General features: G+C 45.9%; 1 protein-coding gene across 1 annotated transcript; it reads right to left on the bottom strand.

Annotated features, from left to right (window-relative positions):
• Nucleotides 1-8758: 8758 nt before the first annotated feature.
• On the bottom strand, nucleotides 8759-16570 carry LOC101919858 (estradiol 17-beta-dehydrogenase 11). Its single transcript, XM_055794976.1, has 7 exons — nucleotides 16253-16570; nucleotides 14460-14567; nucleotides 13687-13818; nucleotides 12426-12532; nucleotides 10947-11084; nucleotides 10556-10672; nucleotides 8759-9456 (listed from the first exon to the last, which is right to left on the bottom strand). The coding sequence occupies exons 1-7, from the start codon at nucleotides 16553-16555 to the stop codon at nucleotides 9369-9371; spliced, it is 993 nt and encodes a 330-aa protein (XP_055650951.1). The 5' UTR covers nucleotides 16556-16570; the 3' UTR covers nucleotides 8759-9368.
• Nucleotides 16571-16621: the final 51 nt, after the last annotated feature.

Genomic DNA, 16621 nt, shown 5'->3' with positions numbered 1-16621 from the left:
AAACAAAACCACTGCCAAAATTTGCACATAACTGAAGGTGCTGCTGGAGCACATATCTATTCCAGGACAGTTTCACAGCAAAAATGAATCTCTTGGCTTGGTATTCACTCATAACTGTATTTCCCTTCTGTTTCAATGCCATGTACCAAAACTTACCTGCTTTACTCTTGGCACTTTAAAGAGCTGCCCTTCAATGGGAAGGCAGCATAATTCCTGAGTAATACCATCACCCTGTCCCCCAAAATCAGACCTAGTGCAATCTCCTAGGTAATACAGATCATAGTGATCCCACTACAGGTTTTGGAGGAGCTATTCTTCATGAGTTCAGAGAGAGCAGGGAAAAGGCTGTACCAGCTCTTTCCTCCCCACCTGTCCACCAGCTCTGGCCTGTGCAGTATGTAATTACCTGTCTTGCACAGTGCTGCCATACACCCCCTTCAGTGTAGGAATACATTTCCCTATTACACGCTTTCCCCCCAGGTTTGTTTCTGTCTCTGTAGTCTCTTGGCCTGTGGAGCAGTAAGGATAAGTCTTGATCCCATTTTGCTTAAAGCTTGAGTTGAGAATGTTAAGAGAGTTGGCTAGGAACGTTTTACAGACTGTTGGAATTGAAGAAAGACCTTATTAAAGAAATACATGTCCTGGGAAGTATGGAGTCTGCTTAAATAATTGCTTTGGACAAAGGCAAGCACCACTATAGCCGACTGAAAGTGCCCTCCACCTCCAGCCCCACAGCTAAATAGCTCAATAGTTTTTCCGGTTACATACTGCAGAGTTGAAAGCTGGACTCTCATGCTGCATGTCAGGTTCACCTCTATAGATGTGCATAATAATTCTAGGATTTCCTTTTTTTCCTGAATACAGCACAATTCTGCTGAAAAGCAGGAAAAGTGTTTCATAAATCCATGCTTATCTGAGAATGAGTGGCTGGAAGTTTACAGTTCTACACTGAATACACACATACTATGCTTAGGAGGAGATGCACATTTATTTTGGAGTTTTTAAAGGGAAGAATGTCTAGCTAAACACTGCTATTTGAGCTGGTCTGTTTGACATAGAACCAGAACACTATCCATGGGAAAATGGGGATAATCATTATTATGTAAAATACAACTATTTAATGTGTTTGCATTGTTATTCCCTATCACCCTGCCATGTATTTAATTGAGTTCAGAGGTGGTGACAATTCATTAGCAAACAGCTGAAATGATTACATGATGTGCTGAACTGCCCAGAGTGCATTAGTTTTGATCAGCCAAAAACATTTTAGGTTTTGCATAAACACCCCTCAGAAAATTCCGATTCAGCAGTCCCTTAGTGGCTATTTTTCTGAATACAAAAAACCAAGCCATCCTCCCTAAATCCATCCATGTGTTTGAAAGCTACTAACCTGTATGTGCATGGCAGAGACACTGCTGGCCATGAGAAATTTCCAGAAGGTTGTGATCAGACAGACTGACCCATACAGACTGAGTTCTTGGTCAGAGGGTCAAGAAGAGTGCTTTCCAGCAGGCCTCAGGAGCCACAGGCACACAGCTGATGGTCTGATGGCAACAAGTTCGTCAGAGCTTTGTGTTTTGCAGTTTTCTCTTTGCATTCTGTTGTATTGCACACTGTTGTTCTTTATTGGCCTCATAGTTTCTACATCGTATGTCCACATTGTCCAGCCTGGCAGCTGCTTTACTTCCCCAGATTGATTCTCTTCAAGGTTTAACTTCCTACAACTTCTGGACTTAAGAAGTTGTAGGAAATCTTTCCTCCCAGCTTCCTGAGATGAGTGTCCCGGATTGGAGCAAGGTCATCACTCTGTTCTGTTAAAAGGTGGGAGGAATCTGTGGGCAGACAGCTATTCTAAATAAGAAACTAATGCCTTTGTGCTCTTATTTCTGGTTTTGAGTTAGTGATACTGCTTGTAATGTATTGTGGCACTCATCCAACACCCCTGGAAACCACCAAAAAGTCCCTTTGATTTCAGTAATGGTTTGATCAGGCCTTTAACCCACAAAGATGCCATTGTTTAGTTTTGCTGCCATTGGGGGTTTTGGCACAGTGTTCCCCTCCTTCCCTCAGATACATATATCTACTAAGTCCTTGCAAGTAGTGATTTACATGTATGGAGTGTAATTTCTGATGACAGCAAGAGGTTACCTTTTCCTGAGTGTGGAGAGACACTGAGGCTAGATTTCTTTGTGACTATTCTGGTAAATACTTTTCCTCTGTTCTCTTAGTAAATATAAAATAACTTATGTGATTGGGTTCTTTTAAAGACTTGAGTTTAAAACTACACTGGCTCATTGGATTAGCAATTGTAGAATCAGAAAACGTCTTCTAGAAAATGCAGTTAATATAAAATTGCACTGTTCAGGAATTACATTTTAGGAAATTGAAATCTGATTAGTCTCCTAATGTATTTAATTAAGTTTGTGCAGCCATCTCCTTAGCTCTGCAACAGTAATTTAAGAACACAAAAGACATATTAGTAGTGAAAGGGGCCTCAGACTCCCAAGCTTTGAACTGTGTCTGAAGTTAGGCAATGTAGAGACTATGGAATTAGAAGTTTCGTAGCAGGATTAATGATCATTTTAAGTAATCTACAACAAAAGAATAAAGCCTGGATGGTTGCTAAGCTACTTGGTTGGTTGCCTTTAAGGGATTTGTAAGACTTCAATAGTTTATCTCCTTGCTGTAAATGCTGACTTACTATACTGAGAAATGCAACAGGTTCTTAAAACTGACATTTATTGTCCTGTATTTTTCTGCTGTTTTTAAACATATTGTATCCAGGATTAATGCTAACAAACTAAGAAATGGTTTCCAACTGTGTCCAGTCAGGCAAGGGATAGACACTTTTATCAAGCAGGGATGCTTTGAGAACAGGAGTACCCTCTGAAAAAAATAATTTTAAAGTATTTTGATTCCCTGATAGTAAGAATTCTCAAGGAACACAGAGAGAAAGAAACAGATATATGACTAAAGAGCCAACTATGAAAGTTTAAATAGCTGATTTTTTTGTTTTCTTCAGTGTTACTCTTCAGGGGGGAAATGCAGTTCACTTGATCCAAAAGAGAAATCATGACCTGACAGCTCAGAGACAGGACAGAAGCATGGATGAAAAGGGTCTTTGGGTGTTGAGTGATGGTGGCTTTGTGTGCTAAGCTCAGCTGAATCAGTATGTGCCACATACGCTTACAGGGTGAGATCCTGCAGGACCACAAACACCTACCTTGAGAAGGCTTCGGATAGAGGCTGAATGCCAGGTAATTGTATCTTGCCAAGGTGTCACGCAGGGAGCATAGGTTTGCACTGTGTCCCTTGGCATCATCCAGAGATCCTCGAGTTAGCTGCTGAATGAAGAACAATCACTTTCCCAAACACATTACTACAGAGCTGCACTAACACAGCCGGGCTCCAAGGTAGCAGCTAAGCTTGGAGCTATCTATATATATGCAAAACATCTCTTTCTCAGTGCCTTTGAGCTAGCGCTGAGGGAGCTCAGCATTGCACAACACAGGCATTGTCTAAAACTGCCTTCAGAATTTTGAGGATCATGCTTTAGGATTTGGTTGTCTATCACCCATATTATGTTTAAGAACTTGAGAGGATCCTGATCTGTGCTTAATGTAGCTGTGTACGGAGCATCCTAAGTTTCATGACTTCTGAGGCTGCAGATATAAAGTGTTGTGTGACAGGGTAAGATTAAATCAATCCATGGCTTGAAAAATAACTATCTGAAAAATCTGTGCTGCTGCTTTGTTATCTGTAGGCTTGGGGTATACATGGCCTTAGATCATCCTGCTAAAGGAGAATACACCCATTTGGCACATGCTGCCATTCCTTCCTTTTTATCTGTTCTTTGCTCCTGAGCAGCCAGAGCTGCAGCCACTCCTGTCCCTGAGTTGGTTACTGATTAACCATATGGATTAGGAACAAAATAATTCTTGTGGGTCAGGAATTCTTTCTCTAGGAAATGAACATATAAGCAGTCAGTATAAAGCATGTTCATGAAATGCTGCTTTTTTAAATGATTCTTAGCCACTCATTCCTGATGTTATATCCATTACAATTAACAGATATAAAAGGAGTATCCTTTACAAAGTATCTCCACAGTCCTGTGCAGAGATACTCAGTTGAATCTCAGGAGCAATGTAACTGCGTTAGCTGTAACTGTGCTTCAGTTAGCGTCAGGTTGGTTTTGCTCTTACATTCTTTGTCCTTGTGAGGAATAAAGTTTAGTTCATGCTCAGTAGAATATTCTTACTGCACCTGTACTCTTTTAAACTTGCTAAAATGAGAAACAGTTATTAAAAGGGTTATTTTAAACTGGCACAGTGGGATCCTGATGTGTCCTGTGGCTGATGTTAGCTGTGTGGCCCAGGCAGAACTTCCTTGGCCGAAAAGGTATCTGTTATATATCAAACAACTGGCCTGTATATATGAAATGCACAGCCTTTGTGAAGCAGGATCTGCATCATCCTATCCCAGAGTAAAGGTTTTCTTTTGCATAAAGAAAAACCATGGAAACCACATATTTTGTCATGGTGACTTAATTTAAAATGTATATATATATTTGCATTTATTTTTTCTCTGATAAAGTAATCTTAGCTCAATTTATCTTCCTCAATTTTTTTTTTTGGCTGAAATTATTCATTACATTCACAGGAACTGACATGTAGCTCTGAGTTACCTAAAAGGGTACTTCCAAGGAAATAGCCAGTTAACCTAAAATGTTTTATCTTTTTTTGTACCATATTACTTTGCTTGTGGTAAATCTTGGTGTAGCCTCTTCCCAGAAAAACTCATTAAAATCCCCTTGGAATTGTGCTTGTGTTTAAAAGGGCTCTTGATACCATTTTATGTCAAGGAGAGAAAGGAGGACAGAAGTGGAAATGTGCCATATGAACAAAGTGTTTAGCTGGGAAGGTAACACTGATAATTAGGTGGTATAGCCAGAACCAGAAGACAGGATTCAAGCCTTTCTGGTATGAAAAAGAGTGAGGGGAAAAAAAATATTTATCTGGAGCTCAGTTCTCAGAGCCCGTTAACTGGTGTTAACTACATGTGTATGCTTTAAGGTCTTTGAGAATTGAGCTCCAGATAAATATTTTTTCTCCCCTCACTCTTTTTCATACCAGAAAGGCTTGAATCCTGTCTTTTGCCAGTATAATTTTAGTATAACTATACAGAAATCACTAGATGAGGGTAAATGCAGACCACCACCTCCACATAATATTAAGAACAGTTATTAAATGATCTTCAGTTTTTCATCTCTCTTAGAGTACACGTGTCAGTGCTATAAGGCTTGAACAAATTCTTAGGTACTATATTCCAGGTTAACTCTTCAAAGAAACAAGCAGCATTTAATCATCAAAGCTATGTGGTCATCAAAAGTTTAGTACGAGTTCCTGCTCAGTGTTTGGGTTTTTTTTCCATTAGAGATTACTTTGTGATTAGCAAACTGGTAGGTACTAGTGAACATGAGTGCATGGAATACCTTTATATAAAAACACAGTTGCTATGGTCACTGGATTATTTTTAAGCAATAAGCATATCTTCCTGTTGGAGCATCTGTTTAACTGGAATGTTTCTTGAAAAACTTTTTGTGATGTTTTGGAAAATTATCAGCTAACAGTTGTGAACATTGAAAGGCTGAGAACACAGAGGGGAAATAGTTTGCATGGGAGCGTGTTTACTCCTAGTAACACCTGGCTTGTTCATGTAAGCTTATTCATACTCTAACAGAGGTTTTGCAGTAAAACTGCGATCCTCTTAGTGGCAAGCTCAAACCAAACATTCTGTAAGTACAGAAAGCAAGAGACCTGTTTGGAAAAGGGCAAAATGCATGGCCAGATACTAGGTGCAGAATGAAAGAATCTCAGAGGTTTAGAATACCAAAAAATTGATTCAGAATGGAATTTTGGAGACAGTTTTGCAACACAGTAAACAGCCAGTGATCTCAGATACTGTATTTCAGTGGAAAAGTAGGGGGAAAAAAAAACCCCACAACAGAACAAAAACCCCTTTCACTGAACTGCTGGGTTCAAGAAGTTCTGTGCATTTGGAAATCCATGTTCTGAAATGCTGCCTAAAATTGCATACCGTCATTGTCTGCAAGCATTAAAATACTGTGAGTGTTGCCCCAGTCATGAGGCTGAGGCCTCGGTGCTAGCAGACAGTAGCAATAAGATGTACAGCTGTGATTTTCACTTTTAAGTGCCCTAGGTTTGTAACAAGAAACACAATTTGGGATGATACTCAACATTCTGAGTAGGATTCAAAGACTTAGCAAAAATGCAGCCAGAGCCAGTCTCCAAGGAAGAAATACTCTTACACTTTGCTAAAGAGACACATCAGGCTGCAGTGCTGTGGGGAGCTTTAATCCATGCCATTACGAATTCAGTAAGACTCCATGTGACTGAGATGAGTTGAAGCCACTTATATACTCTTGAAACTTTTACCAATCATGATGAAGAAATTATGAATGTTAAATATTTTCATTAAATATTGTTTTAAATGTTCTTTCCTCTAATAACGAGCCTTTCAAATTTCAGACCAGTCAGGTCCACATATATAGTGGACAAAGGGAAAGTATCACAGCTGCTTCTTTGTTTTATTCAGTGTTGGTTTGGATGGTGTCCTCAGAAGGCTTCCTCTCCTCTTACAAAGAGGAAGGTCTCACGCTGCCTGCCCAGCAGCTCTGTGCGTGGGGATGCACTGCCCCCAGACTGTGCCAAAGCATGTGTTTCCAGACACAGTTATGGGCCAAAACTATGCCAGGAAGCATGCTGACACTTCAACAGTATGGGTGACTGCAAAACAGTGCACAAGTGTGGTGTCTGGCCATATAGCTCACAAAAACAGCTATAGGGTTTGTGTTACCGGGAATTCTTTTTCATGCCTCCTGTGCTGGGAAAGAGAGCCTCTGTCAGCTAGCAGGGCAGACAGAGCAGTGGCATCTGCATGCTGGGTGGAGCAGATCAGGGAATACACAGTGTGCCTGGTACATAAAATCCCTGGGGGGGTCACACTCCTGTACTTTCTGAGAGTGAAACAGCTGGATGAGCTGGGGAAGGAGCTCCACAGACCTCTAGCTCATGTCCCAGTGCTCTAGCTTCACTGTTATCTTGCGTGGAGGAGTCTGGGTTGACTGCAGTGAAGAGATTCAGAGCCAGGCACTTCCTAATTTTCTCTTGGAACTTAATTCTGTTCTTAATTAATACATCGGTGTTTGGGCCAGACCCTAATTACACAGCTCAGCGGTGCTGTTATTTTCCTGGCACAGGGCTCCAGTCAGTGCCATGGCCAAGATGCATGAGGCGGGGAAACACCGACTCCAAGAGATGCCTCGGAGGGAGGCAGAGCATGAGGCTGAAATCACTAACCTGGCTCATGATGTGTCCTAAGCCAGGGTGTGAAGTATTGCTTTTCAAATTTGGTACAAATGTAGGTGCCTGTATGAAGCTTGCTTGCATTGGCTCCTGCTAGGCACCCATAATGACCAGACTTTGGGATGAGCTTCAGTTCTCTGTTGTGGCCAGAAGGAGAACTGAGGAGCCTGGGAGGCTTGGTGATTCAATTCTGTCACTGGTGTTCAGGAGGAGAAGGCTTAAATCCTTCCTTTTGTGTCTGTTTCTTTATGCAAAGCAGACAACTTGCAGCCCCAGTCAATGTGGAGAGGAGGCTCTGAGTTGTGACGGGCCTGTCCTCTTATCAGGAGCTGAATATGAAGCTCAAACAGAAGCAGCGCAAAAAAAAAGAACGTAATTCGACACAAGATTTTAAATCACTATTCTTGGATTCGGTGGATGCCTCTGAGGCAGGCAAAACAGATTTACAAAATAAGTTACTGAACATGCATCCAGATGAGCCTCCTTTATACTTCAGGACTCAGAGCATGCTTCTCAAATGTCTTGGGGTTTGGAGGGTCTTGGATTTAAATAAAAAAACATTTCTAATACTCTTTAATAGCTTTAAATTATTTTTTTTAATGCCTTGAATTTTGCAAACCCCTTCTTTTTTTTCCTATCTTGGCTACAGGAATCTTTGCACTGAGAAGCAGAAGATCCCAAGCTGGGAACTTCTTACTTTGACAAACCCCGAATGTACTGTTACCACAAGCAAAAAAGAAACCATTTTTTGCCATCTGTGCTGCCAGCAGCACAAACTCCTACCTGTTGCCACCTAAGGCTTTCCCTTTTCTGAAGAACCTCAGTTTACAGAACAACATGAAATGCTCAGGTGAGTGGGACGGATTCTGCTGGAAGCCACCCGTTTCCAGCAGCATGTTGAGGCCTCCCTCACATGGCTGTGAGCCAGCAAGGGCCTGGCACAGTCAGGAGTTGCACAAGTAGGTGGAAAGATAATCTGTGCTCTGAAGGGGTCTTTGACCCGTGTGTCATCAGGTGCTGTTCTCTTGTACCACAGGCCAAAGACCTTTGGGGGCCTAACCTGCTGGTCGGGGTGGGCCCTGTCAGAGCAGGCTGCCAGCTTGTGATGAGGAGCTGTGAGGTGGCTCAGGTGGAACCTTCCCCCATGCACCGTCTGCCACCTGCCACCCGCACGGGCTGTGCTGCCGGCGTGCCATGCCTGGCCCTGCACCTCACTGATCCCGATGTGCTTTGCCGGTGTGACCGGGGACCTGCCTCATCCCTGCGGCCTGACCTGCCTGTCGGCAGATTCTGCCTGACCCCTTCACCATTGCGGCACCTGCTCCACTGTCCTTCCTTGGACCTGGTTGCCACTTTCATTGTTGAGAGACACCTTTGGGTTAAAGAACTGTATTTATTTGGAATAAGGAATGCTGATGGTGTAAATGCATAATTGATAATCAGTGTAATTGGGTATTGCACTACAAACGAAGCTGTATTATTTCAGGTACTTGCTACAAAGCACATGAAACTCTTGAACGTTCATTAGAGCACATTTTTTAAAATTTAAAAAGGTCAATTGAGGTGAAACAGGCCACCCACCTCCTCTATAAATTGCTTCCTCCAAGATGCTTTTGCTCAGGGATGAGGCCATATGAACATAGTTGCAGGCAATCCCTTTGTGCTCAAGTAGACAGTGGTGCTGTCTCAAAGATGAGCTTTGAGAGAATCCCCACCTGCCTCAGCACTTGGAGATCGAGGCGATGCAACACACACAGCCAAAGCAGCCCTTTAGACTTCTAGAGCTGCATCTCTGCTTTGTTAACGCTTCATGTTACGCAGGTATGTCCCTACTGCAGGTGTGGGATAAACCCTTAGCTGTGCTTGGAAATGGCCTGGAAGCATCTGTCTTAGTTCTGCTCTGAATCAAACCAGCTGAGCTACGCTCAGCACATGTTTGGGTTTCACTCATGCCACTGGGAAATGAGAATCAAGTTTTGCTTTTCACTGGGTGCTTCTCTGCCCAACAACTGCATCAAACTTGATATCAGTCATCTTTTTCAGAAGATCCAGGGCACGTTCTGGAAACAACCTGAAAGAGATAATAATGTGAAATTAAATCTGGCTTAAGGAACTTAAATTACAGGGAAAAGTGGCACTGCAGGTGAGGGAATAGCTGGTCTGGGAGCAGAATGCATGCACACACAAAGACTGAGACAAAGCCTTAACCTGGCCATTATTTCCAGAGAATGTGTAGCCCTCATCAGTCTCTTTCTAGTTTAATTCCAGTCCCACTCATTTCTATATATGACACTTCCAGGACAGGTATGTACTGGACATGATTTAGAATGCAATATTACTGCAGGATCTAGGTAGGTTTAATATTGAATATTGATATGTGCATTTGCTTTCTCTTTTGATTTCCAAACCTCATCTGGTTAATTGGGGGAATTCCTCGGGAAAAAGGAAACCCCCCAAACATCTTCACACCACCTGATAAAAAAAAATTTTGGGGTTAGACCTAAGTTTGCTGGCTTTCATAAACAAATTGCCAATTTTTTCATGAGATACTGTGAAAGTTAATAGAAAAATTAATTTAGTTGTTCTGATGTGAATTACAGGTTTGGAACCTGAGCTCTGGTAAAAATGTCTCCTCAGCAGAGCAGTCTCCCTGGATATTAAATACGTGTGAGAGCACAAATCTTGCTTTACGTGGCAGAGAGAAGCAATAGAGCCCACTTAAAGCAATTTTCCCAGCCTCTGTGACCTCAGTCTTTGGCGTTGACATGAAGAAACAAACACTAATGAGCAGCAGGTCCTCAGCTCTGTCTGGAACTTCTCTGAGGCTGCTGTTTCAGAGAAAGCGTTGTTTGCAGGCCAAAGGGAAGTGTTCTCTTGTTCCCCCCCTCCCTCCCTGTCAGTCTGTAGAGTGCTCGAGTTCTCCACTGAGAACAGTTAGCTGCAAAAAGTAGATCATAATGATCTATGAGAAAATTCAACAAAATCTTTCTGTGAATGGTGTATGCTGATGGTCATTAGAAAGAAGCCGTGAACTATGTGAGTACCCTGTGATGTGTTCTAAGATAAAACAATCTTTAATCAGATGATGCAAGTTTGAGGGTTGTACACTCAGCAAGTTATATTTGATACAGGTGGGGGTGGTTTTTCTTAGTTTTTTCTTTTCTACTTGCCTTTCAAAAAGTAAACCAAGACGTTGATTTGATGGGACAAAAACCATTTTCTGGTTGGTCAGTATTCCTTCCATCAGGGCCTCTACAACTTCGTCAACCTCCAGAATCTTTCCAAGCCTAGACAAGAACACATATGTGTAAGAGCTACAGCGGTACAACAGGGGCAGTACTAGCTAATGTAGAGTGCTTCAATTACGCACAAACTCAGGTAATTCAAATGCAACCGTTATGCATGTGAAATGGCAGCGCACATTTTCCTTAGCCGGTGCTATACAAACGTTTATCTCCAGCTTCCTACAGTCAGCTGGAAAGCAAGGTCTACAGCTGGGGCTAATATGTAGTGCCTTGATGCAGAGAAGGAAGGACAGGGAGGCAGAGTTCTGGTAGTTACCTTGTACTGGGGTTTTTGACAAAGCCCGTGTTTATAAAAACGGGACAAAGACATGTAGTTTTGATTCCATCCTTTCCCAGGGTAGACAGCTCCTCTGTCAGAGCTTTATGAAATCCAACTGCAGCGAACTTGCTTGAACTGCGGGAAGGGAAAAGCACAATTGAGAAGGCAGAAATACTATTTCTAGCTTTCTACAACTGCAAATAGGAGGCAAGAAAATGTAATCCAGCAGACAGACAGGGCAGGGGATAGTTCTAACTTTCCCTGTGCCAGAGGGTAGTGCTGCATTAGATATTGCTGCTTGGGGAAGTAGTTCTGGAATGCAGAGTGGGCATCTTTCAGAAGAAGTTGCCTCAGTGGTGAACAGACAAGACAAATGTCAGGAATTCTTAGAAAATGATAGCTAATGTGCATCAATCTATGGACTTGCCCGTTTTCCCATGTGAGAAGATTCTCAGAAGGAGCGCACCCAGAGGCTGTACACTTCAGAAGGGTGGGCAGAGCAGAAATAGAGAACAACCCTCTACTGCTTCTTGTACCACACAGGAGCATCTTGTGACAGTCGCGTGTGAGTTTTGAAATAGAACAGAGTATTACATGTGCAAAAAAACTGAGGAACATACTGCCACAGAAATTGGTGCGGGCCAGGAGTATAAGCCAACTCCAAAAGAAAGCAGGGCCAGAGAATCGGGGTATGGACTGCTATTGATTTGGACAGTGTAATCCCAGTAAAATCCCTGGCTCAGGAGCTCTCCCATTGCAAACGGTGAGTGACTCTGTAAGAATGCGTGTTCCCAGGAGAAGATTGCTCTGCCTGGAGCTGCTCTTTAGAGGGCTAGGTGGCACGCAGAATTGCTGTGCAGTCTAACAGTGTTTCTGTTCACGCATCCGGATTCAAGTGCTTCTCATAGAAACAGGCCGCGTATTGACCTCTATTGACCTCTCAGTTCCATCAGTGAGGTTGCTCACAACACAGCATAATTACGTCTTCTACCTTCTGGCAGGTAATTCTAGAGTCAGAAATTAACCTTATGTCATGATGGCAGAAGCATTTCTATACACTACCGTCACAGCCACAACAGCAGAAAGATCAAAATCTACGTACTAGGGTTTTACTTCACAACACTACAAGAACTCACAGGAGCACTGCTTTCCAAGAAGGAGAAGGGAAGAGGATACCTTTTTTGCTAAGCAAAAGTCTGCATCGGTGAGGGAGGGAAAAAAGGAGAAGCTTTCATTAGCTGGTGTGTCTCATGACTGTTCCTACACCATTGCTCCTGATTCAGTCAGACCTAATGAGCAAATCGGGCAGAACCTCCAGGCATCCTTAAGTGCTGGCTGGTGTGCTTCCTTCCTCCTCAGCAGGGTCTTTGGACGTACCATACCCAGTGGCAAGATGGTTTGGGGTGCGCTGTGCTTACTGATGGGGAAGACGCAATTAAAAATAACATGAAGAGAGCTGATTTTAAAATCACTTACCAATAAGCCACCATGAAAGAAGTCACAAAATGGCCTGCTGCCGAAGCCACCGTGACAATGTGACCATGGTTGTTGTTCATCATGGCTGGCAGAAAAGCTCTCGTGGTCTTGAAAGTCATTTAAACCAAGAGGCAAAAATGCAGGGGGCGGGGGGGAAAGGTGGAAAAGAACAATGTTTTGTTAGGCATATTCAGCACCGACCCTGACTATGATTAATAAAGCAACTAATGCTAATGCTATGTGCTGCACAGCACCTCTGATTCTGACAGCCACAGACACCCCTGTTCTCCATTCAGCTGGCACAACTGGGAACCTGTTTTCCAAGCAGGAATGTTTCAGGAACTCTGCTATAAACAGGAGCTGATTTGCACATCTTTCCTAGGCTGCTTTCTAGGTTTCAGGTGTCAGCAGCAATGCTGCCAGTGTCTCACCCCAGCACACAGAATACAACACTTGCCAACCTGTAGCTTCTCTTTTCTTGCCACAAACAAGGAGTCCTTAAGGGCTGAAACCGTCCCACTCTGTAACCCCTGTGGGCATGTGCCCTGCCTCAGGGGTCAGCTGTGGGCATGCTGAGGACCCAAGGCTCAGCTCTGGTAGGCCCCGGCTGTGTCACCTCAACTCAGACTGCTGGGAGAAAGCTGTGAGAAAGTCTGCAGAGAGATGAGAGAGGAGAGGCAGGACTGATGGCAGACGGGCTTGGAAGTAGCTCAGGGAGCCGGGAGGGAAGGTGGTGACACAGCAAGGTACAAACCGTGCAGGGAGGAGCACTCGGGGAGATCAGCCTGGCTGGTGGCTGCAGTCAGGGAGGGTCCAGGCCTGGCTGTGCCCTGCAGCTTACTGGCCATTTGGGCCATGTGCTGGCTGCCCTTTGTGCAGGTCAGCTGATAAAAACATTGCTTTGTGTTTTTCAGCTGTGTACCGTCCACCTGCAGGATCTCGGCGCTCAGCTGCAGGTGCCCAAACTACCTGCTGCAAAGAGGAACCCTAATACACCTCTGACAGAGACCAACCCATGCTGCAGATGAGGCTGTCGCCGGGTGGCTCACACAGAGAAAAGAGAGAATGAAAACACTCGGCCGGGCTCAGAGCAGCAGGAGGTTAGTCAAGTTTCCCAACAGTCAGTCTAGCTGGGTGCCCCTGTGCTATACGCTTCCGAAAGATGCTTTTGTAATTCACTGGTAGCTGAAAAGAGTCTAAATATGCCTCCTGAACAACGCTCCCAAAAACCTATAGATAGGAAGCTGGTAGTGGCCCTTACCCACATGTGAGCAAGAATGTTGACTTCAAACATTCTTTCAATCTGGTGGTCCTGAGTCGAGAGCAGGTCGGCAGCTGTGATCACACCAGCGTTATTCACGAGGATGGAGACGTCCCCGATGTCCTTTTTCACCTTTTGGACAGGAAAGAACCCAGAAATGTGCGGGTCATTCACCGTCAAAAACATGCAAGGCTGAGGAAGACAAATGACAACTAATTTAACTCTTAGTGTCATTTCTTTTAGGGAGAGAGAGAGTAAGAATGCGCCACGTTTCCAGACGTGGTAGGTACTGTGCAGTGGTACCATGACACCTGGTTTAGAGCTGATGCTTGTCCCTTAATTACTGTTAGTATTTGTAGCCTTCCAGGCATTGCCCACAGGCACAGTATGCTCTGTGTAGTCACAGCTGGGACTATGGGCAGGCAGACTGTTCTGAACCAGCTGGACCATATCCTCGACAGTGAAGTGTTTCATAGGTCCCCAGTGTTGCCTGCGTGCTGTTCAAGAAACTAGAAGGCAGAAGTTTCTTCAGGGGCCAGAAGTCTAAGGAGCAAACTCTGCAATGAGGTGCAATATGCCAGAGCCTCACAAGAGGAAGAGACGGCCTGCAATCTCGAAGTGCTACTTCACTCTTCGTACAGAAAGCCGCAAGAAATGGGAAGATTACAGGGGCTGGCGCAGTTTGCATACAAGACCTCTTTTCTTGTTTTCCTGACTTTTCTGAAAATCAAGCAGCTCTGGGTAAGCCTTTGGACGTGCCCCTGCTCCCCTACCTTCTCTGCAGCGCTGTAGATTTCCTCCCTTTTGCTGCAGTCCACCACAAAGGCTTGAACAGTGGCTCCCAGCCTTTCACATTCTGCTGCCGTGTCCTCAACGCCATGCTGTACGAGGCAGAAAAGAAAGACACGTGTGTGCAACTGTACCCTGCCCGCGTGTTGCTGCTCGGGCACCACAGCAGGCCAGTTAGAGGCTATGGATTTGTCTGGATTGCCTAGCGGCTGCCAAGCCCCTGGATAGTTCCTGGCTACCCAGGGAAAGTGCTGTAGCCAGGGTCCGTGGGAGGACCAGTTTTCCAACCTTGAATTTGGACCCGTGTAGAGTGACTGTCGGAAAGGGAATGTGGCAACGAGAGTGAGTTTGCCTTGGTGAAGCACTCGTAGCTCGGCTGCAGAAAGGGCGCGCTTGGTGACTTCACAGCCAGCAGGCGGACATTGTGACTATAAACCGGGCTCATAAACCACAGGCCCAGCTGACATACACACCCCACACCCCCCTGAGGTATGAAAAGTGGGCCTGTGCGTTGCTGTATTCACAGACTGGGTGTGAGACGAGAGGTGTGCTCCAAAGTGCACAGCTGAGAGGCATTTCTTACCAGAACAGCTTTTGACATACATGTTACAGAAGCTCACCTAAGTCATTATATCAACCCACTAAGTGTGGGCAGAAGTGACTCTGCTGTAGCCTTGTCCCCAGGTGCCAGAAAACCATGCCGATGGGGACCTGTGCAATGAAAAGCCCCAGTTTACCAATGGCCTGGAACAGCTGAGCACTCGATAGAAGCTGTGCAGATCCCTGTGGTGGGTGACTGGGCAGTTCTACTCAGCCCCAGCTGCTGCGTAAGACTGATGGCCGCCAGGAATGTGGCCTTTGTCAAGGCATCTGGCTCGAGGATGCATATTCCTAAAACGTTTGGGATCCACCACCTCCTTTGGCATTGTATTTCAGTGCTTGCTTACACCCACCTTGCAATGTATTTCCCAGCACCAAAGCCAGGTCTTGCTCACTTTGAAGTTTATTTCTTCCACCCCCTCCCCCAGCATTCCGGTTAACGTGGACAAGACTGCTGGGCAGTGGTCCTTTACAGACTGGGAGATTAATACCATGCCTCGTCTCTCCCCTCCATAGTCTGGTCTTAGTTGTAATGGGTAGCATGAAAGGATACTGAAAACAATTGATAATATCATCCCTATTTATACGGCCCCTTGTCTTTTTTTTGGTTGTCTGTATGGTTGTGGGATTTTTTGGGGTTCAGTTTTTTTGCAGCTTCAGGATGACACGATGAACCCCTCCGGAGTTTGTGGGCCACCGTGCCAGGCACCTTTGCTGCGCCCTGCTCCCAGCCACGCACCCCTCCGCGCAGCCACTGCCACCTGCTGCGCGACATTCTCTGCGTGTTTGCACCTGACCGCGCCACGTGCCCGGCCCTTGTGGCGTTCCAGCCAGTTCAGCCGAAACGCGGAGTCTGGGCCGGCGTAAACGTTTGCGGCGGAGCCGTCACCGTCCCCAGGGTGCGTGCGCCCGCCCGCAGCGGGCTCGGCCCCGGCTCAGCGCAGAGGCCTCCCTGCGGGTCCCGCGGGCTCCGGCTCCGAGCGGCCGGGCACCGCGTCCCCCCGCGGCTGCCCGGGGTGGCGGCGGGCCCCGGCGCCCCGCACCCCCCGGCGCAAGCGGGGCCAAACCCCGGAGCGGGAGCCGGTGGCGGCGGGTGCGGATGCGGGTCCCGGGGTGCGCTGCTGGCAGCCCCGCGGCCCCGGGGATCGCGGGGCCGGGCCAGGAGCGGCGCCGTTACCTTGTTGATGTCCCACAGCACCAGCCGGCTGTGGCGCCGGGCGAACTCGAGCGCCGTCGCTCTCCCCACGCCGTGGCCGGCGCCCGTGACGAGCACGAGCTCCCCGCGGACGGACTTTCTCCTGGCGGGGACGAAGAGCTTCACGAAAGCCTCCAGGTAGGAGTAGACGAGCGTAGCCAGGAACAGGAGAAGGCCCAGAAACGGATTCATTGTGCCTCCGAGCGCCCTTTGCCCGCCGCACCGAACTTCAACCTCTTTTGACGTCGCTGCGAGTTGTTGATTCACCACCAGCCCACCCGCCATCCGAACCCGCGCCGCCCGCCCCGTCAGTCAGAGGCCCCGCCCCCGGCGGGCACCGGCCCCTCCCCG

This window comes from Falco peregrinus, chromosome 2 (genome assembly GCF_023634155.1).
Source record: "Falco peregrinus isolate bFalPer1 chromosome 2, bFalPer1.pri, whole genome shotgun sequence".
Taxonomy (NCBI): Eukaryota; Metazoa; Chordata; class Aves; order Falconiformes; family Falconidae; genus Falco; species Falco peregrinus.
The sequence above is the reverse complement of the archived record's forward strand: the minus strand, read 5'-3'. Positions and strand labels throughout refer to the sequence as shown.